At 37.5% G+C, this 21,518-nt stretch overlaps 6 protein-coding genes, 1 long non-coding RNA gene and 1 pseudogene across 10 annotated transcripts; 7 read left to right on the top strand and 1 right to left on the bottom strand.

Annotated features, from left to right (window-relative positions):
• The first annotated feature begins 2,297 nt into the window (after positions 1-2,297).
• LOC104735143 (cyclin-A2-2-like) lies at positions 2,298-6,276 on the top strand. Of its 2 annotated transcripts, XM_010454872.2 has the most exons (13): positions 2,298-2,536; positions 3,225-3,412; positions 3,507-3,587; positions 3,733-3,919; positions 4,159-4,280; positions 4,404-4,496; positions 4,675-4,808; positions 4,991-5,066; positions 5,154-5,230; positions 5,331-5,364; positions 5,458-5,607; positions 5,695-5,829; positions 5,937-6,276. In XM_010454872.2, exons 2-13 carry the CDS (start codon positions 3,260-3,262, stop codon positions 5,994-5,996), a joined length of 1,302 nt encoding a protein of 433 aa, XP_010453174.1. In that variant the 5' UTR covers positions 2,298-2,536; positions 3,225-3,259; the 3' UTR covers positions 5,997-6,276. The 2 variants fall into 2 exon arrangements, with proteins under 2 accessions (XP_010453174.1, XP_087339027.1); XM_087482901.1 differs by having other exon boundaries at positions 2,323-2,536; positions 5,331-5,607.
• Positions 6,277-6,509: 233 nt separating this feature from the next.
• LOC104735142 (uncharacterized) lies at positions 6,510-7,833 on the bottom strand. Its single transcript, XM_010454871.3, has 3 exons — positions 7,600-7,833; positions 7,142-7,373; positions 6,510-7,001 (listed from the first exon to the last, which is right to left on the bottom strand). The coding sequence occupies exons 1-3, from the start codon at positions 7,698-7,700 to the stop codon at positions 6,705-6,707; spliced, it is 630 nt and encodes a 209-aa protein (XP_010453173.1). The 5' UTR covers positions 7,701-7,833; the 3' UTR covers positions 6,510-6,704.
• A 102-nt stretch (positions 7,834-7,935) lies between these two features.
• Positions 7,936-9,701, top strand: LOC104769348 (protein OVEREXPRESSOR OF CATIONIC PEROXIDASE 3). Its single transcript, XM_010454870.3, has 4 exons — positions 7,936-8,209; positions 8,338-8,733; positions 8,921-9,241; positions 9,342-9,701. Exons 1-4 carry the CDS (start codon positions 7,958-7,960, stop codon positions 9,468-9,470), a joined length of 1,098 nt encoding a protein of 365 aa, XP_010453172.1. The 5' UTR covers positions 7,936-7,957; the 3' UTR covers positions 9,471-9,701.
• A 293-nt stretch (positions 9,702-9,994) lies between these two features.
• On the top strand, positions 9,995-11,656 carry LOC104735140 (transcription factor HY5). The gene is made up of 4 exons (XM_010454869.3): positions 9,995-10,308; positions 10,547-10,730; positions 10,858-11,014; positions 11,243-11,656. The coding sequence occupies exons 1-4, from the start codon at positions 10,212-10,214 to the stop codon at positions 11,312-11,314; spliced, it is 510 nt and encodes a 169-aa protein (XP_010453171.1). The 5' UTR covers positions 9,995-10,211; the 3' UTR covers positions 11,315-11,656.
• Positions 11,657-12,230: 574 nt separating this feature from the next.
• On the top strand, positions 12,231-12,675 carry LOC147929195 (uncharacterized). Its single transcript, XR_015578106.1, has 2 exons — positions 12,231-12,344; positions 12,478-12,675. It is a non-coding gene; the product is annotated as an uncharacterized LOC147929195 (long non-coding RNA).
• Positions 12,676-12,899: 224 nt separating this feature from the next.
• LOC104737941 (putative disease resistance protein RPP1) lies at positions 12,900-17,132 on the top strand (annotated as a pseudogene). Its single transcript, XR_015578105.1, has 4 exons — positions 12,900-13,657; positions 13,763-14,873; positions 14,961-15,254; positions 15,366-17,132. The product of XR_015578105.1 is annotated as a putative disease resistance protein RPP1 (transcript).
• On the top strand, positions 16,594-21,466 carry LOC104735139 (putative disease resistance protein RPP1). Of its 2 annotated transcripts, none has more exons than XM_087481493.1 (5): positions 16,594-16,836; positions 17,393-17,861; positions 18,029-19,140; positions 19,239-19,529; positions 19,664-21,466. In XM_087481493.1, the coding sequence occupies exons 3-5, from the start codon at positions 19,015-19,017 to the stop codon at positions 21,293-21,295; spliced, it is 2,049 nt and encodes a 682-aa protein (XP_087337619.1). In that variant the 5' UTR covers positions 16,594-16,836; positions 17,393-17,861; positions 18,029-19,014; the 3' UTR covers positions 21,296-21,466. The 2 variants fall into 2 exon arrangements, with proteins under 2 accessions (XP_087337619.1, XP_087337618.1); XM_087481492.1 differs by having other exon boundaries at positions 16,700-16,836; positions 17,294-17,861.
• Positions 16,745-18,977, top strand: LOC147929194 (putative disease resistance protein RPP1). Its single transcript, XM_087482385.1, has 5 exons — positions 16,745-16,799; positions 17,129-17,191; positions 17,294-17,861; positions 18,029-18,705; positions 18,907-18,977. Exons 1-5 carry the CDS (start codon positions 16,745-16,747, stop codon positions 18,975-18,977), a joined length of 1,434 nt encoding a protein of 477 aa, XP_087338511.1.
• Positions 21,467-21,518: the final 52 nt, after the last annotated feature.

Raw genomic sequence — 21,518 nt, 5'->3', positions numbered from 1 at the left:
GACCAGATATATCAATTTTTTTTGTTTTTTTTTGGTCAACTAGATACAAAATTAAATTTTGTGACAAAAAAGAAGAAGATACAAAATTAAATTAAAGATAACAACAAAAGTTGAAAATAAATTAGGTATTAGTTTAGCAATGTTAAAATTTGTAATTGATCTGAACTCTAATATTAGATTGATTGGTATGTGGACCAGATTCGAGATTTGTACTTTGTGAAATGGATAAATTTTGATCGTAAAATCTCAATTTAATTAAAAAAATACAGTAAAATTAAACACAAAGGACAGTGGTATTATATTCGACAACATTTGATGTAAATTATTTGCAAAACATTCACCCGTATGTATATAACATTTATTCAAGTATCATCTACTTTTAGCCAAGCTTTCATTTTGTTTTTGTTTGTACTTATTTTGCTGTAGTTAAGGTGGTCTGCTTCTTCCTTGTAACGAAGTTTCCCTACTTTCAATAAAAAGCTTTATAATTAAGCTTGCAACATCTACCTAGTACTTGTATGTTACCGAATAATTTACACATGAACCAAAATTTGTGGACTAAATATCAAATTGTCATATTTTATTCTCTAATGCCGATCGAACTAATTAAATAGTTGAGATTTATAAGCCAAAAACATTAATTATTTCTTAACCTAAAAAACGTGTAAAGGATGAGTAGTATATTAAATTAATATAATATTTAATTTACGTACAAAGGGAAAAATAAAAGATCGTACATTGAGTGATATTATATTGGAATCGAGGTTTGTACTTTGTAGAATGGATAATTTGATCGTACAAATTATTTGTGTTTCTAGTCTTTTTTTCAGACGTATGTATATGACATTTGATGCTCTCTCAGTTCCTTCTAAATGTGCAAAACAATTTGTATGGGTGTGATTCGTATATGACCAAATACAATGTATAATTTAATGTTGTTGAATTGGTAGAAACGTTTTCTTGACTAGTGTTAACAAAAATGAATTTCTTATATGTGAGTAATATCTTTTGAAATACTAGTGAGAATGCAATTAATTTTGTTATTATCCTCTCCATTTACTTTTCAAATTTATTTAATTATGTTTCCCTTTTAAAGAGATTAACATATAAATGTTTTTGACCATATATTTCAATTTTTGTTTGTCAACTATAAATCAAATTAATTTAAAGATAATAAATTAATATTTGTTGAAAAAATAATGTAACAGTTTAGTGATGTCAAAATTTGTAACTGATCCGAAGTCGAATACTAGATTGATTCGTTTGTGAATTAGATTCAACGTTTGTGATAAGTTTTGATTATAAAATCCTAAATGCGATTAAGAAATACGGTAAACTTAAACACAAACGATAATGATATTATACTAGTGCAACAATATTTAATGTAATTTATGTACATAACATTCATCACATTTAATAGTTTTTTTTTTGTTTTTAAAATAGAACATTCTCAACTATTACCGTATGTATATAAACGCATATATTACTTTTTGAAAAACCGTTACTATCGTTGAGAATTCTATATTTAGTCTAATACTTGTTGGATATTTCTCGACCGATCATTTGTCCATATATTTTGTCAATTATATATCAAATTAATTTAAAGACAATAATTGTTGAAAAAAAATTAATGTATCAGTTTGGCGATGTCAAAATTTGTAATTGATCTGAAGTTGAATACTAGATTGATTGGTCTGTTAATCAGATTTGATGTTTGCAAATAGATAAATTCTGATTATAAAATCCTAAATGTTATTAAGAATATAGTAAAATTAAACACAAACTATAGAGGTCAAAAAAAAAAAACACAAACTATAATGATATTATATCAGTACAATAATATTTAATGTAATTAATATACATAACATTTATCACATTTAATAGAAATATTTGTTTTTTTTAAATAGAAGATTATCAACTATTAGTCTATTACCATGTGTATAAAAGCGCGTATGTTACTTTTTGAAAAACCGTTATTACTGTTGAGAATTCCATATTCATTCTACTATATGTTGTATATTTCTAGACCGATCATTCGTCCACGTATTTTATAATTCAATATTTATATATTTATTTAAAAATAAATTACCCAACATATAATTTTGTTTCTATTTTTTTGACTGGTCTAACATATTTAATGGATTAAAAAGAAATTAATTTACAGTTGCACTATTCCTTGTATAGTAATAAAGACCAAGATATAGTGTACATTTTGACAATATTTTACCATATAAAATAAGATTTTTCCTGAGAAAGCAAATAATTCGTCTTTTTTTGTTATTTTTTCTAACTAGAAAGTTTGTTTTTCTGATTTTTGTTTTTATCTCCGCAAAAAAGAAAAAAAAAAAAAATCTGAATTTCAAACAGTACCTTTTCAGTCAGTCGCTTCCCCCCGCTCCTGCTCCGCTCTCCTCCCCACCTACACATATTTCAACACACGCTCTCTCTCTCTATCTCTGTGGAGCGTGACCTTCTTCTCTCTACCGCGCCATTAGAGCTCGTTCACAAAACTCATAAACCTATTTTGCTCAGCCAGGTATGATCATCACCTCTCTCGTCTGCTCACCGTTTCCTGTTTGATTACCGATTCTATGATTTTTTTTTTTCTGGGAATCGTAGCTTGTTGCTCTTCGTTTTGATCGATCGGAGTTAATCGTTGTTTGGGTTTTAGGCTGATCGATTTCTGTAGATAATGTTTTTTTTTTTTTTTTTTCTGGTCATCGATTCAGATAATTCCTCTTTGTTGTTTCCGTTTGTTATTTGGTTTCTGCGTATTTGTTCGTCGAGCATGGGTAATCACTGAGAAGCTGAAATTGTTGAGATCGTTTTAATTTGATTTTACGAAACGTGTGTTTGTGTGTTCGCTATAGCTCGTTGTTTGTTGAGGTCATCGGTCTTCTTTATGGATTTTGCTATGGGATTGTGAAGAACACAAGGCGTAGCTCGATTTCGTATGATTAGATTTGAAATTGGATCCGACGATGACGAATTAGGTGGGGGAAACATGGAAACTTGTTGTGATAAGCTGTTGATTGCTTGTTTAAGCTGATTTCGCTCCTTAGTTATAATTTGTGTGAAATTGGGATCTGTGGCTCAATTTGAGTATGAAGAAATCGTTTCAATTTCTATTCTATGCTTGTTTCTTCCTGAAATTTATGCTGCATTGGTTTTTTTTATGGAGGTTATAGGATACACAATGACTAATGGAGCTGTTTGTTCTGCAGGGTTGGCTAAACCACTGGCTTATTTAGACTAAATTATGTATTCCTCTTCTTCGATGCATCCGAATGCAAACAAAGAAAATGTCTCCACTTCAGATGTTCAGGCGAATTTTGTTCGCATAACGAGATCACGAGCTAAAAATGCCTTGGGAGGAGTATCAGTACCTTTAACAAAACCCTCTTTTAAACAGGTAATGAAACATGTTCTTATAAATAGTCATGAATGAATTACAGCAGATGATGCTAAAATCTCTAATCTTCCTGCCTCTGGTTTATCACCAAAAGAAACGTGCAGTGCTTAAGGATGTCAGTAATGCTTCTGCAGAAAATATTTATTCAGAACTCCTAAAGGGAGGCAACATCAAGGTAAACATTTTCAGATGATATGTTTTCATTTTCTGTTGGTTATATAGGTAAACATCAAGGTAAACTTGTTTGGTGTGCATCTTATGTTGGTTATATAGCCTACAAACTTCCCCTTTAGCTTCTTATTGTTGACATTACGTTGCAGGCTAACAGAAAATGTCTAAACAAGCCTAATAAAGCAGCAAAGGAAGGTGCTAATATCGCCATGGAAATGATGGAGGATATGCATACAGAAAAATCAAAATTAGCAGAAGATTTGTCCAAGATCAGGATGGCTGAAACCCAAGTCGCGTCTCTTCCAAATTCTAAAGATGAAGAAATTACTGAGCAAGGTAAGAATTGTTGTGTTTGTGAATTATGAATATAATGACAGAATCCACACTCTTCTCAAATCCGTGTTCATTTTTATTCCTTGCCAACTTTTACTCAATCATTGGACTCCAAAATGCTGAAATTTTAGTAGTTATTCCCATTAAGTTGTGCTGTCATGGGTTGAAACAACTGAAGTCTATACCAAAATGTAGATTCCTCAAACTTACTAAAGGTATGTATCTCTTACTGGATTGTGCAGAAGAAGAGGGATCTGGTGTCATGGATTTTCTTCAAGTTGTAGATATTGATTCCAACGTCGAAGATCCACAGTGTTGCACCTTATATGCTGCTGATATATACGACAACATACATGTTGCAGAGGTATTGAATTACATGATGCAGATATTTGGTTTACATCTTTCCACAATTAACTTCTTGTAAATAATATCATTATGACAACTTCATATAAAGACTGTTGGAGTTATAACCCCTTTTTTCTTGCAGCTTCAACAACGTCCCTTGGCTAATTATATGGAGCTTGTGCAGCGAGATATCGACCCGGACATGAGAAAGATTCTGATTGACTGGCTTGTAGAGGTTAGTTTCCTTCAAACTTAGCACATATATGTGAATATAGGCATCATCTTATCATGTTTTTTATTGAACAGGATACTGAACATTCCTGTACATAGCTTACTTAACAAAATTGAGCACAAACTGATTATAGTTTTCCAAGATTTTTGAGTAAAATAGTGAACTGCGTGGTATTTTTCAGGTTTCTGACGACTACAAGCTGGTTCCAGATACACTTTACCTAACAGTGAATCTTATCGACCGGGTTCTGTCCAACACTTACATTGAAAGGCAAAGACTCCAGCTCCTTGGTGTCTCTTGCATGCTTATTGCTTCGTAAGTCCCTACTTTATTGTTGTCTGTGTGTGTGTGTGTGTGTGTGTGTGTGTGTCAATCAGGTTATAGCAGTAAGAATAGCATTGCATCACAAGGAGAGCGCGTACATATTATATATGTAAACTTGTTAAGTAGAGAAACTAAGGCTTTCTCTTCCTTGTACCTTTTATTGGGCCTTGTAGAAAATATGAAGAGCTTTGCGCTCCACGGGTGGAGGAGTTTTGTTTCATTACGGCCAACACATACACAAAATCAGAGGTAATTAACATTCAAATCACACATTTCGGTGTCGTTAATGTCTAAAGATTCTTGATAAAAATAAACAAACTAGAATCTGCGTCTCAGGTGCTGAGCATGGAGATTCAAGTTCTAAATTTGGTGCACTTTAAATTATCGGTTCCTACCACCAAAACATTTCTGAGGTAAACACTAAAGGGCAGAACTGCTACATCACATCTTTCCAGCTTAGTTTTAAAATAGTACCACTCAATTTTCATCTTACCTCAAGACTATGTTTTTCAGGCGCTTTATTAAAGCAGCTCAAGCTTCTTACAAGGTATTAAATAATGACCCATCCGTCATTAATCCTCACTACTACAGAAACTTGGAATCTGAATTTAGTGCCTTCTCTCTTATAATTGTTTTGCAGGCACCTCTCATTGAATTGGCGTTTTTAGCAAACTATCTCGCCGAATTGACACTCATGGAATATACTTTCCTAAGGTTCCTGCCATCACTAACTGCTGCTTCAGCTGTTTTCCTTGCCAGATGGACACTCGACCAAACTGACCATCCTTGGGTCAGCTCATATTTCTTGAATCTTGAAAACCGTTGTTTTATTGTTAGCCTTTTTTAGTGCTGATAAAAAGAATGCTCTTGGTTATAGAACCCTACTCTGCAACACTACACCAGATATGAGGTAGCTGATCTGAAGAGCACAGTTCTCACAATGGAGGGCTTGCAGCTCAACACAAGTGGCTGTACCCTCGCTGCCACCCGTGAGAAATACAACCAACCAAAGGTACATTACTCTTCCAAACACTGTTAACTCAAAAATGGTGATAATTGAAGAAAAGTGAAAAACAAATTGGTGACTGAACTGGTTCTAATTCTGCATGACTTTGATAGTTTAAGAGCGTGGCAAAGCTGACATCTCCCAAACGAGTCACATCACTTTTCTCAAGATGACATCAAGCATCGAAAGCATAGCCAAGTCAGGTGATCAAATACCTAGTTTCAGACATTGGATGTTATGTGGTCTTTTTGACCATTGAATTTCCCAGTGTTTGTTTCTGTGCCAGTTTTGTCTGTCTGTTATTCTGTAGCTATCTGTGGCGCCTTCATTGTAGGCCGTTACTTCTCTCATTGCTACATATTCACTATCCTGGGGGATTTTGTACCTAAAAGCTCTTGGAAAACGAATAGGGACAAAAGTAATACTAATAATAAATATAGAATTCATGTTTTATGGCTGGGTTGTTATGTTGTTTGTTCTGATTTCACAATGCTATATTTATAACGTAACATCTTCTCCAACACTTCGTCCTGATTACCGGTTTTATGCTCTGAACTCAACCTATGTCAATACCGTAGGTGAGCTATCACAGCTATACCGTAGTTACTTTGTCCTCCACTAGACTAACTCAGTACCAATGTATTCAAACTCGACTCTGTCTCATGGGAAATATGATCGGGTAAGCCTTTGAGGAGAAAAGAAAATTTGGATTTCAATTGTGGAAAATGAGTGAAGTACAGAAACTAAACAACTGACATAACTCAGGCAGGATACAGCATACATGAGAGTCTATAACACAGTGAAGTGTGCGACAGTGTAATTCAACTATCACAGCATTTCCAGTAACGACAAGACAACAAACCCTACTGCACGTTCAAAACTCACTTCAGCTTAGATTTTGAAGAGCTCATTAGAGGTTTAGCAATGGGACGAGCTGGAGCAGCCCTCGTGGCTTTCCTCAAGTCATACTTTATCATAGAGAAAGCGCAGATCATCGCAATCACCATGGTCGGGTACACGTAGACGGTTTTGGCTGGGTCGGTATTTACTGGCTTCCCTAAGATTCCTTCTTTAACAAGACCCCAAACTAGTAGCAATGACCCAAACATGCCCATCCTACCAGGCTTTAGCAAACCCACAAACGCTCCAGCTACAGAAAAGTAGCTCCCTGCAAGAACCTGGAAACAAATAAATCACTTGTGAGACTGTTAGCATTAATGAGGGCACATGAATCATAGTAATTAATTGCTACATAAAGCTATACAAACAATCAGAAAGTGAGTATGAACTTTATCTAGGGATGAAAAAAAAACGAAACCTCTAGGCGCTGAAGATCGGTCACGGCAGATGCTTCTTTGACATTGGTGAGATTGTAAATATCTAAGACATTCTCCCACTTTGGAAACGTCATGTTGGTGGCAAGACCATTGACAATAGCACCAGGGTACAAGAGAGCCTTAATCACCGGAACAGGAAAGATCTCACTAGAAATCAACTGAGACGATGTCACATGGATCGGAGATGAACAAATACCAGATCTACATGGAACCCTATTTTGAGATTACAATTTAAGTCAGATTCACCAGTGAGACGAGACAAACCATACCAAGTAATGATCCATAGAATTAAGAGTCTATTCTAGTAATCAAGTTCAAATCCAAAACAATTGGCACCACTTTTCCAAGGTCAAATTTTATGAATTTCTTACTTGATTTAAGTCGATTAAGCAATCAAAACAAGCTTACCTTAAGAGATTGTTTTAAGTATGAATTTTACCTGAAGAGAGGGATCTGAAGTATGATCAAGACGAAGTAGACCGATGAAGCCATTGACGTCCATTTCTTAAGCCATCCCTTTGATTGCCCTGGATCCGCCATCACCAATCCCGGAAAGAAATCGAATCTAGAGAGAGATACAAATTTCTTCGTGTAGAGAGAGAGAGCAGAGTGGATCCGTTGTACCAGACGATAACGACGAAGAACAAAATAAACACTTAATAAACGACACGCTTTGCTATATTTTAGTCCAAAAACAGGATGAATGTTTAGACCTTTGAGTAGAAACGGCATCGTTTCCGAGGATTCATATAAATCCGATTACTTTCTCAATCCGCTGAAAACAGCAAACAGTTTTGATGATAAAAGCAATGGCGGTTGCTCTATCTTCTTCTTCCGGCGTCGTCTCTCATCTTCTTCCTCCGTCGTTTTCTTCGTCGTCAGGTGTGTCCGTCAACAGAGTTCTATTTCGGAATCGGAAATCTAGTCCTTGTAGTCTAGCTCTTCCATTTCACAGTCCGTCCCCTCGATCTGTACTTGTTTTTGCTCGTGGGAAGAATCGAAAAGGATTCGCGTCTTCGTCTTCGCCGTCGCCGAAGAAGAACAAAAAGGTAATGTTCTCACTTGCTTCGGCCAAATTGGACTGGAATTTGGATACACAGAGTGAGCTAAAATTGGTTTTGCCTCTTTTTGATTTCGTACCAGTCTCTTAAGTCTTAGGTTTCGTTATTTTTGACAGAAAAGTTTTGAGCGAGATGATAATGGAGGAAGCGAGGAAGAGGATGATCCATTTGAGGCATTGTTTAATCTATTGGAAGAAGATTTGAAGAATGATAATTCGTCAATCGATGATGAGGAGATCAGTGAGGAAGAGTTAAATGCATTAGCAGACGAGTTAGCTCGAGTATTGGGTGGTGGTGACGATGATGATGATGGCATTGACTTGTTTGGTTCAGCCACTGCTGATGTTGTGGATGATAAAGATGAAGATGAAGATGATAATATTGATGATGATGATGATGAAGATGAAAATGATGATGACAGTGAAGAAGAAGATGAAAGACCGACTAAGCTGAAGAATTGGCAGCTTAGAAGATTGGCTTATGCATTGAAAGCTGGCCGTCGTAAAACTAGTGTAAGTTTCAGTTCAATGTTGATGATTTGATGTTGCATACAGCCTTACATATGTTTGAATCATACTTTAGTATAGTTCTTAGGTTGGTCTGCTTTACAGGTTTTGCTTCAGAATTGACAAAGAACAAGTAGATCCTCTGAGTTTCAAATGCATCATTGTTAACGTATGGTTTTGTTGTGGTCTGCAGATAAAAAATCTGGCAGCTGAGGTTTGTCTAGACAGGGCTTATGTTCTTGAATTACTTCGTGACCCACCTCCGAAGCTTCTAATGCTAAGTGCTACACTACCAGATGAAAAACCGCCAGTAGCAGCACCTGAAAACTCCTCACCTGATCCAACTCCAGAGGAATCATCACCAGCTGAAGAAGATGTTGTGGTCGAACCTGTTGAAAAAGTAAAAGATGAAGCAGTCCATGTGATGCAACAAAGATGGTCTGCTCAGAAAAGAGTGAAGAAAGCTCACATTGAAACACTAGAAAAAGTTTACAGAAGATCAAAACGACCCACTGTAAGGATTCTCCTTTACCACTGGATCAATGTAATGTTAGTTCATGATTGCTCTAATCTCAATTCTCACATATGATGTTTAATGATGCTGCTGTGTATAGAATGCCGTGGTTAGCAGCATTGTTCAAGTAACGAATCTTCCAAGGAAGCGAGTTTTGAAGTGGTTCGAAGATAGGCGAGCAGAGGACGGAGTTCCAGATAAGCGTGCTCCATATCAAGCTCCTGTTTGATTTATAATGTTTCCATTGAGATGTGGAATGATTTGCTTTCTGGATTCTCAGAAACTCATCAAGGACATTGTTTTTTGGTAATACGAGGTGTGTTTATAGTAGTATTAGTTATTCCTGTCAAACGGTGTGGCTGGACTGGATTTAGTTCGTAGTTATCTTCTTACTGAGAAACTTTGTACTATACAATCTTTTTACTTCGTCCTCTCCTGTTAGTGTAGTTTTCTTCAGTTACTCGTAGTTAATGCGTGTGACAAAAACAAATCACCAGAAAATAAATAAATAAAATAAAATAAAAACACTTTTGACGGTCGTTGTAGGCGAGTGGGCCAAAGTGACAGAATGAAAGAACTAAAATAGTTATGTCCAGGACAGACATGGGTCCCATCTATTGTCCCCGTTATCCATTATTCACCGTAAGATGGTAACCAAATCCAACGGCTCGTTTTCACCCACGCTCCAACCTCATGGGCCTTTGGATCCCTTGTTTTTCCTCAAGGCTCAGTTTCCTCCACGACTCACACTCTACATCCGTCAGATTTTCCTCAGATCTAACGGATGTGACCACACTAATCTTATTCCTTCCCAAAAAAATGTATCGCAAATTAGATTCTTTTCCAAAGTTGGTTCTTCTGTAAATCCCCAAGTCCCGCTCTTTTCCGCTACTAAAGACTACAACAATCTCTCTCCCTATCTCTATCTCTGTCTCGTTCGATCGATCTTGTGTAAGAGTAAGAGAAAAAAATGCAGGAACAAGCGACAAGCTCTTTAGCTGCAAGCTCTTTACCATCTAGCAGTGAGAGATCTTCAAGCTCTGCTCCACATTTGGAGATCAAAGAAGGTACTCAATTTTTTTTTCTTCTCCCAGTGATTGATCTCATTGATTTTTATCCTCATGCATTGGGTACTAAGTAAATTCACCATCTAGGTTTATGAATTCTCAATTGGGTCTGCAGATTTTGTTTTTTAGTCTCCCCGACGAAATTCTCGAGATCGAGAAGATCTGTGATTTTGGTTATGTTAGTAAAGTTTCGAACTTTTCGCTTAAAGTCTCTTTTTTTTGGGGGGGTTTTATTTAGGAATTGAAAGCGATGAGGAGATAAGGCGAGTGCCGGAGTTCGGAGGAGAACCTGCGGGGAAAGAAATATCCGGGAGAGAATCTGGATCGGCGAACGGACAGGAGAGGACACAGGCGACAGTCGGGGAAAGTCAAAGGAAGCGAGGGAGGACACCGGCGGAGAAAGAGAACAAGCGTCTTAAGAGGTGTTTTGATTTCTTTTCTTTTCTTTTTCTTCACCTTAAAATTTACATCTTTACCCTTCGTAACGCTGAAAAAAATATGGTTGCGTGATGGGGTTTGTTTGGTAATTTTTTTTGATGGTGAGAAAAGGTTGTTGAGGAATAGAGTTTCAGCACAGCAAGCAAGAGAGAGGAAAAAGGCGTACTTGAGTGAGTTGGAAAACAGAGTTAAAGACTTGGAGAACAAAAACTCTGAGCTTGAAGAGCGTCTCTCTACTTTGCAGAACGAGAACCAGATGCTTCGACATGTAAGTTTTTCCATCTATCTGCCCATTAACGTGATCTTGGATATTCAATGATTTGTAACATTGCTGGCAATTAGTGATGAGCCTAGGATTCACCAATTTAGTTTAGGAAGTTAGAAGAACTAAGGAGCTATCATAATCTCCAAATTAGTTTAGGTTCTTTTTGTGTTGGTGTGGTGATTAATGGTTTTTATTTGGTTGCAAGTATTGAGTTGTTTTGTGTGTGTGCAGATTCTGAAGAACACAACAGGAAACAAGAGAGGAGGAGGAGGAGGTGGTTCTAACGCTGATGCGAGCCTTTGATCTTCTTCCTTCTTCAATCTTGTGGTTATATTTTTGTGGATAAATAACTTACAGGGGAATTGTATTAATAATAATTATCATGTTAAAATTTATATGGGATGTGAAGAGCTATATTTCCAATTGTTGTAGACCAACTTCTCTTGTTGTAGTTTTAGTCATTCAAAGATAATTTTGTTTTTCTTTTTAACAAAGAAAAAAAAACTAATTTTGTTCTGTGATACATAATAGAGGGAAAGTCTTATATGCCACAAATTGGGAAAAAAAAATCAGGGACTATATAATCAGTATGCCACTCATAATATGTAATTCCCTCTTTAACCTTAATGAATTGATTTTATTTTATTTTGTTTTTTAAATATAATTTGAAAAATAAGAAAATAAAGAAATAAAATATAATCCCATCCAACGTAACTCGTCATCTGTTTATTCTAAAATCATGATGTATTTGTTCTCAATTGTACCAATGTTCTCAGTTGTACCGCAAGCTAATTGTACACCTTGTGCCTAATTTACAACTCTTGGTGTATTCAGGTGGATAGAAGAACATATCCTCTGGTTGCAGCGGTTACTCGTCGAGGAGAAGGGTCGACGGAATAGATGACTAGCCGAGAGAAGAGTTAACGCCATAACTCGTCGATTCAAGCGTTTACTTGTCGGAAAAACGGACAAACTTGTCGGAAAAAAGGTTTTGTTGGAATCGGGAGGGGAAACGGAAAACGGAGGAACAAAGGTCGGGGGTCGGCGATGGAGAAATCCTCTCCTTTCTTCTTTATTACAATTAGGATAATTTTGGTGGGCCTCAATTTAGATTTTGAGTAGATGGGTCGAGTTATAGGTTATATTCGAATTGAGTCAAATAGGTTGGTTGGATATGTAATTTCGTTTTTTAATAGAGGGTCTTTAGACTTTTTCCCCATTTTCTGTTTAAAAAATATTGTTCAATAAAATAAGAAATAGAAGGGTGGCATTTTTGATCAACTTCTGCGAGATAGTGGCTTTCAAGCCATTCTTCCTACATAATATGACTAAGGTTGTGTGGTCGATTCACGTTGGGTGTTTCAAAGTCCCGAGCAACTTTTCTGAAATTTTTATCTTTTAATATATTTCCACTATTGTCCCTATCCCTTCCGATTTCGACACTGATGACCGATTCTCGATTACAGAGACAAGTCGAGCTATATCGCCATGGGTTTGTAAACGAAGATTTCTCCGTTGAACATCTTAGCTTGTCAAAATTGAGGGATTCAAGAAGAGCCATGTAAGTATATTTTTGACATTTCTGCGTTTCCATGTTTCAAATCCAGGGAACTCAGATTTTGGTCACTACTTAATTGAAATTGGTGCCCTTGTGTTCTTCTTAACTGCTATTTTCTTGTTAAGAATATAATTGCCACAACTTAGGTTCTACTCTTTTATCTTTTAGTATTCTTTGTTTTTATATATAGATTTTCTTCTGGAGTTCAGTTTTACTTTTCCTAAGGAAAACATCCTTAAACGAAGCTTCCTTGCTATCTTACTGGTTGGTCCCTGTACTTGTAGACCCCGTATGACGTTCTTGTAATTTTCTATGAGGAATTAGGTATGTGGAATAAAGAAGTACCTAATCTAGTTTTGTTAAGTAGTTTTTAACATACTCAGTCAACGTTCTGTGTTCACGAAGTAATTTCTCCTCTACATAGCTCTGTCTCTCTAAATCTCTGTAATCATCTTCGCATCATACTAATTAATGGATTCTTCTTTTTTCTTTATCATTGTTGCTGTTGCAATAGGCCTTCTCACGTTTTTGAGAAAACTCAGAATTCATCAAGATAACAAAGAAGAGAGTTCTTCTTCTTCATCATCACCTCCATCTTCTTTGCCTCTTTCATCAGTTCCTCCATCTTCTTCTTCTTCTTCTCGCATCTGCAGATACCATGTCTTTCCAAGCTTCCGGGGTGAAGATGTCCGTAGAGACTTTCTCAGTCACATTCAGATGGAGTTTCAAAGAATGGGAATCACTTCATTCGTTGATAATGAGATCAAAAGAGGAGAGTCCATCGGCCCCGAGCTCATTCTGGCCATTAGAGAATCTAGGATCGCAATTGTGCTGGTCTCTAGGAACTATGCTTCTTCAAAGTGGTGTCTTGACGAACTGGTAGAGATTATGAAGTGCAGAGAAGAGTTGGGCCAAACAGTGGTGGCCATTTTCTATAAAGTTGATCCATCTGAAGTAAAAAAGCTGAACGGTGATTTTGGGAAAGTATTTAGAAAAACTTGTGCTGGTAAAAAAAAGGAAGACATTGGTAGATGGAGAGAAGCTTTGGCTCAAGTGGCTACAATCGCTGGTTATCATTCAAGCAACTGGTTAGTCCTTGTGATTCCCATTTGCTCTTAAACTATAGTATATACTTATAGCTTTAGACATTACCATTGGATTGATACCCATTTGTTGATCTCCGAATTTGTTAGGGATAATGAAAATGCCATGATCAAGAAAATTGCCACTGATATTTCAAACATGTTGAACAATGTCATATCATCAAGTGATTTCGATGGTTTCATTGGGATGAGAGCTCATTTGGAAAAGATGGAACCGTTGTTACGCCTAGACTCAGATGAAGTGAGGATGATTGGGATTTGGGGTCCTCCTGGGATTGGGAAAACCACAATCGCCAGAGTTTTATACAACCAACTCTCCAACAATTTCCAACTGAGTGTCTTTATGGACAATATCGATGCAAACTATACAAGACTTTGTTCTGATGACTACAGCACAAAGTTGCAATTACAACAACTCTTTATGTCTCAAATAACCAACCATAAGGATATGGAGATTACTCATTTAGGATTTGCCCCAGCTAGGTTGAAAGACAAGAAAGTTCTTGTCGTTCTTGATGGTGTGGATAAGTCAATACAACTAGAGGCGATGGCGAAAGAAACTTGGTGGTTTGGTCCTGGGAGTCGAATTATCATTACAACACAAGATTGTAGACTTTTTAGAGCACATGGGATCAACCATATATACCAGGTGGATTTTCCACCAGCTAATGATGCTCTTCAAATCTTGTGCATGTATGCTTTTGGTCAGAAGTCCCCTAAAGATGGCTTTGAGGAGCTAGCTTTGGAAGTTACAAAATTGGCTGGTAGACTTCCTTTGGGGCTAAGGGTTATGGGCTCCCACTTCAGGGGAATGTCCAAGCAGGAGTGGATAGACTCACTACCAAGGTTAAGAAGTACTCTTGACACTGATATTCGAAGCATTTTGAAGTTCAGCTATGACGCTTTGGATGATGATGATAAAGATTTATTTCTTCATATTGCCTGCTTTTTCAACTACGGACTGATTAAGAAAGTGGAAGAGCTTCTTGCAACGAAATTCTTTGAAGTGAGGCAAAGACTTAACGTCTTATCTCAGAAATCTCTCATACTCTTTAACCAATGCGGCCGTATTGAGATGCATAGTTTGCTAGAAAGACTAGGTAGAGACATTGTTCGTAAACTATCTATTCATGAGCCTGGACAGCGCCAGTTTTTGGTCGATGGAAGAGAGATTTGTGATGTACTGATTGGTGATGGAGCAGTAAGTCGTCTTTCACTGCATTGCTCCCTACAAATAGTATATATGATTATAACTAAACCATCTCTTTCTTTTGTTGCTTTATTTCAGGGTAGTAAAAGCGTTATAGGTATAGATTTCGACTACCGTGGAATTGGGAAGAATTAAATATAAGTGAGAGAGCCTTTGAAGGAATGTGTAATCTCCAGTTCTTAAGAATCGATGGTAACTGCGATACGTTGCAGTTATCTCAAGGTCTGAACTATTTGTCTCGTAAACTTCGAATACTACACTAGAGTTATTTCTCGATGACATGTTTGCCTTCTACTGTGAACGTGGATTTTCTTATCGAACTAACCATGGATAACAGCAAGCTTGAGAAGTTGTGGGAGGGAAATAAAGTAAGTAGGTTTGATCAATCCATCATATTATCTTTTCTACAGTTTTTATAATCGAATTTATCACTGGTTTATTATATCATGAAACAACCATGTACTTGTTTATTTGTCTGTACAGCCCCGCTTCGAAATCCCAAGAGGATGAATTTGCGTGAATCTGAAAACTTAAAGGAGCTTCTGATTTCTCAACTGCCGCTAGTCTTCAGAAATTGAATCTGAGTTATTGCTCAAGTCTAATGAAGCTCCCCTCTTCTCTCGGGAATGCCACTAATCTCAAGAAATTAAATCTCGGTGGATGCTCAGATATTGTGGAGTTTCCTTCTTTTATTGCAAAAACCACGAATCTAGAGATATGGGATCTTAGTAGTTGCTCAAATTTGGTTGAACTGCCTCTTTTTATTGAAAACCTTCAGAAGTTGCAGAAGTTGATGTTAGACGGATGCTCTATGCTAGAGGTTCTTCCAACCAACATTAACGTGGAATCTTTGGTTGAACTTGACCTCACTGATTGCTCCGTGTTGAAATCTTTTCCCGAAATTTCTATAAACATTAGAGTTCTCAAGCTCAGCGAGACTGCAATAGAAGAAGTGCCTCCCTCAATCACGTTATGGCCTCATCTTGATGAGTTGCATATGTCTTACTTTGAAAACCTCAAGGAGTTGCCTCAGGCTCTTGACAGCATCACAGATCTGTACTTGAGCGATACAGAGATACAAGAAGTTCCTCCATTGGTCAAGAGAATCTCTCGTCTGGATCGATTAGTGCTCAAGGGATGCAGAAAGCTGGTATCACTACCACATGTTCCAAAGTCCCTCTCTATGATTGATGCAGAAGATTGCGAGTCACTGGAGAGATTAGATTGCTCCTTTCACAATCCAAAGATTTGTCTCAAATTTGCCAAGTGCTACAAACTGAATCAAGAAGCAAGAGACCTCATCATTCAGACACCGACTAGCGGACATGCCTTTTTACCCGGTGGAGAAGTGCCTTCGTACTTCACTCATCGAGCTACAAGCGGGGGTTTATTGACAATAAAGTTGAAAGAGAGGCCTCTTCCTACATCCATGAGATTTAAGGCCATCTTGTCGGTTCATCAAAGTGACGATGGTAACAAGTATCCATCTAGTATTGTCGCGTTTTGGTGTAAAAAGAGCTGGCATGTAATGAATCCAACTTTAGCAGAACATTTGTACATATTTGAAGTCGAAACAGAGGTGACTTCCAGCGAGATTGTCTTGGAGTTCAAGCTCGACAGTAGCGATTGGAAGATCAGAGAATGCAGAGTATACCAAATCATGGAGGTGCCTTCATGTTGATTAACACGATGATAGCCTGAGCGGTGGCTATGGGGGATGTCAAAATAAAAAAGAGGTTAATGTTAAGCTAGAGGTTCTTCTCACCCGGGGGCGTGTGATGAAGAGAACAATGTACGCAGTGCTCTCATGTATTAAGTGCAGAAATAGCCAGCGTCTAATATATCAACTTTTAACAGCGCATATGTACACATTCGAACTTGGAACGGAGCTTCTCTTTAAGTTCAAGGTCAAAGAACGTAACTATTGGAAGAATGCTTCTCTTCTCTCAGTCAGGTTCTTACCTTCTCCCGTAGCTTCTTCTTATCGAAAATCTTTTAAGTTACATCGAAACTAGTCTTAGATTACCCTTTTCTTGTAGAGCAGAGTTTGTATTTGTGTAGTTGGGTTTTCCCTTAGCTATTTCCTTCTTATGATTTTATGTAGTTTTTTTCTTCTTGGATCTCATTTGCTATAAAATATTATTGAAGGAAGCTTCTTCTCTTGCTAGTTGCTCATGTAGGGACCCCTTCTTGTAATTTTCTGTGAGGATTCTATGTAACTTTGCTAATAGTTTCAACTTTCTCAGTCAATGAAGTCAACGTTTTTACACTGTATACAGAGCCTCCAATAGCTCTCTCTTTAAAGCTCTGTGATAGTTGACAGCAAGTAAAAGAGATAAGAAAACTGTGATATTGATCATACTAATTAATGGATTCTTTTTTTTTCTTTATCATTGTTGCTGTTGCAATAGGCCTTCTCACGTTTTTGAGAAAACTCAGATTTCATCAAGATAACAAAGAAAAGAGTTCTTATTCTTCATTACCTCCATCTTCTTTGTCTCTTTCATCAGTTCCTCCACCTTCTTCTTCTTCTCGCATCTGGACGTACCATGTCTTTCCCAGCTTCCGCGGCGAAGATGTCCGTAAAGACTTTCTCAGTCACATTCAGATGGAGTTTCAAAGAATGGGAATCACTTCGTTCGTTGATAATGAGATCAAAAGAGGAGAATCCATAGCACCCGAGCTCATCCGGTCAATTGGAGAATCCAAGATCGCAGTTGTGCTGGTCTCTAGGAACTATGCTTCATCAAAATGGTGTCTTAACGAACTGGTGGAGATTATGAAGTGCAGAGAAGAATTAGGCCAAATTGTGATGCCCATTTTTCATAAAGTGGATCCAACTGATGTCAAAAACCAGACCGGAGATTTCGGGAAAGTTTTCAGAAAAACTTGCGCTGGTAGAACAAAACAGGACATAGGGAGATGGAGACAAGCTTTGGCAGAAGTGGCCACCATCGCTGGTTATCATTCAACCAACTGGTTAGTTTATTTTTGTGATTTCTACTTGCTCTTCAACTTCTACATTTGTAGCTTTGGTTATCATAGCTCTCTTTAAAGATCTGTGATAGTTCTTATTTCTTTATATGTGTTTGATATTTCCATGGTTCATCTACTAACTGTAATTATTTCTTCCTTCTAACTGTTAGGGATAATGAAGCGGCCATGATCAAGAAAATCGCCACTGATATTTCGAACATATTGATTAATTCCACACCGTCAAGAGATTTCGACGGGTTCGTTGGAATGAGAGCTCATTTGGAAAAGATGGAACCATTGTTATGCCTACAGTCAGATGTAGTGAGGATGATTGGGATTTGGGGTCCTCCTGGGATTGGGAAGACCACAGTTGCCAGAGTTGTATACAACCAACTTTCCAACAGTTTCCCGCTGAGTGTCTTTATGGACAATATCAAAGCAACCTATTCAAGACCAACCGGCTCCGATGACTACAACGCAAAGTTGCAATTACAACAACAATTTATGTCTCAAATAACCAACCATATGGATATGAAGATTCCTAATTTAGGAGTTGCCCAGGATAGGTTGAAAGACAAGAAAGTCCTTGTCGTTCTTGATGGCGTAGACAAGTCAGTTCAACTTGATGCTATGGCGAAAGAAACTTGGTGGTTTGGTCCTGGGAGTCGTATTATCATTACAACACAAGATCACAGACTTCTCAGAGCACGTGGGATTAACCATATTTACAAGGTGGATTTTCCAGCAACTGAAGAGGCTCTTCAAATCTTCTGCACGTATGCTTTTGGTCAAAAGTTTCCTAAAAATGGTTTTGAGGAGCTTGCTTGGAGAGTTACTAAACTTTCTGGTAACCTCCCTTTGGGGCTAAGAATTATGGGCTCCTATTTTCGGGGAATGTCAAAGGAAGAGTGGATAAAATCAATACCAAGATTAGAGACTAGCCTTGACGCTGATATTCGAAGCATTTTGAAGTTCAGCTACGACGCTTTAGATGACGAAGATCAATATTTATTTCTTCATATAGCATGTTTTTTTTAACTTTGAAAAGATTGGGAAAGTGGAAGAGTGTCTTGCAAAGAATTTCTTGGAAGTGAGGCAAAGGCTTTATGTCTTAGCTGAAAAATCACTCATATCTATCAACTATGGATGTATAGAGATGCATAGTTTGCTAGAAAAGCTAGGTAGAGAAATTGTTCGTAAACAAACTATTCAAGGGCACGGACAACGCCAGTTTTTGCACGATAGAAGAGAGATTTGTGAAGTACTGACAGGAGACGCAGAAGTAAGTTCCGACATTCATTAGTCTTTCATTGCACTGGTCCGGCCCCTACAAATATAGTTTATTTGATAACTAACCATTTCTATCTTCCTTTATATCAGGGTAGTAAAAGTGTCGTTGGGATAAATTTTTACTTCCGGGGAATTGGAGAAGAAGTAGATATAAGTGAGAGAGCCTTTGAAGGAATGTCTAACCTACAATTCTTGAGATTTAATTGTGATCCTGATACATTTCAATTATCGCGAGGTCTGAACTATCTTTCTCGTAGACTTCAAATACTGCACTGGAGTCATTTTCCTATGACATGTTTGTCTTTTATTGTGAGTTTGAACTTCCTTGTTACACTAACCATGGATCACAGCAAGCTTGAGAAGTTGTGGGAAGGAATTAAAGTAAGTAGGTCTGACTTCATTTGTCTATGGTACATTTTGACTCGTCTTCCGTTTTTGCATGGAAGTGTTTATATGTTCTCTTAGTGTTTCATTACTAAGTGTATAAATATGTATTCTTGTTATTTTTTGAACAGCCGCTTCCAAATTTGAAGAGGATGGATTTGAGTGATTCTGTAAACTTGAAGGAGATTCCTGATATTTCAACAGCCACTAGTCTTGAAGAATTAAATCTTCGTGATTGCTCAAGTCTGATCAAACTCACCTCTTCTATTGGGAATGCCACTTATCTCGAGAATATTATTCTTGGTGGATGCTCAAATCTGTTGGAGCTCCCCACCTCTATTGGAAACCTCATTAATCTTCGATATTTGGATCTTGATGGATGCTCAAATCTGTTGGGACTCCCCTCCACTATTGGGAATGCCATTAATCTCGAAACATTGGATCTTGGTGGATGCTCATGTCTTGTAGAATTGCCTTCCTCTATTGGGAATGCCATTAATCTACAGAACTTGGATCTTGGTGGATGCTCAAGTCTTGTAGAATTGCCTTCTTCTATAGGGAATGCCATTAATCTTGAGGAATTGTATCTTCGTGATTGCTCGAGTCTGATCACACTCCCATCCTCTATTGGAAATGTTGATAAGCTTGAGAATTTATATCTTGATGGATGCTCAAGTCTTTTGGAGCTCCCATCCTCTATTGGTAATCTCATCAATCTCCAAAATTTGGATCTTAGTGGATGTTCAAGCCTGATGGAGCTCCCTTCCACTATTGGGAATGCCATTAATCTCCAAGGATTGGACCTTAGTAATTGCTCAGATCTGGAGAAACTTCCTATTTCTATTGGAAACCTTCAGAAGTTGCAGAGGTTGAGATTAGGAGGATGCTCTAAGCTAGAGAGTCTTCCCACTCATATCAACTTGGAATCTTTGGTTGAACTTGATCTTACTAATTGCTCGCTGTTGAAAAAGTTTCCTGAGAGATCCACAAACGTTAGTGTTCTCAGGCTCATAGGAACCGCAATAGAAGAAGTGCCTCCCTCGGTTAGGTCATGGCCTCGTCTTGATGAGTTGCATATGTCATACTTTGAAAATCTCAAGGACTTCCCTTATGCTTTTGACATCATCGCATCTCTGGACCTGAGCGGTACAAATATACAAGAGATTCCTGCATGGATCAAGAGTTTATCTCGTCTCTATCTTCTTGTACTAAAGGGATGCAGGAAGCTGGTATCACTCCCACAGATTCAAGATTCTGTCTCTATCATAAACGCAGAAAACTGTGTCTCCCTGGAGAGACTAGACTGCTCCTTTGACCATCCAATGACTTTTCTCAACTTTGGTAACTGCTTGAAACTGAATCAAGAAGCAAGAGACCTCATCATCCAGACTAGAGGAAGAGCGGTGTTACCAGGTGGAGAAGTTCCCAGCTACTTCACTCACAGAGCTTCAAATGGTGGTCCATTAACAATCAAGTTACATGAGAGTCCTCTTCCTAGATCCGTGAGATTTAAGGCTTGCATTTTCCTGGTTAAGGAAGGCGAAGATGAGGCTAACGATGATGAGATATTTGTAGACGATCCCGATGTTACGTGGCTAACGCATCGGCTAGATCCGGTTTTAACAGAGCATCTGCACACATTCGAATGCAAAGAGCAGGTGACTTCCAGCGAGCTTGTCTTTGAGTTCAAGCTCGAAAACTGTAACGATTGGAAGATAGGAAAATGCGGGCTACGCCAACTCGTAGTGGAGGTCCCTTCTTGATGTTGATGAACATGACGAGAGCTTGAATGGTGTTCCTCTGAATCTCAACATAGAGGTAAAGAAATCAATGTACCGCGTAAAGCATGTAAATTTGTAAAAATTGAATAAAGTTTAAAGCCTAAAATTTATTTCCCTTTTTAATAGAAAAGAAAAGACCTAATTTTTTTTTAATATAAATATGCCCGATATAATTTAGTGACTTAATAAACCTTGGTTTCATTTT

This window comes from Camelina sativa, chromosome 13 (assembly GCF_030686135.1).
Source record: "Camelina sativa cultivar CO46 ecotype springtype chromosome 13, ASM3068613v1".
Classification (NCBI taxonomy): domain Eukaryota; kingdom Viridiplantae; phylum Streptophyta; class Magnoliopsida; order Brassicales; family Brassicaceae; genus Camelina; species Camelina sativa.
This window is presented reverse-complemented; position numbering and strand designations above follow the sequence as displayed.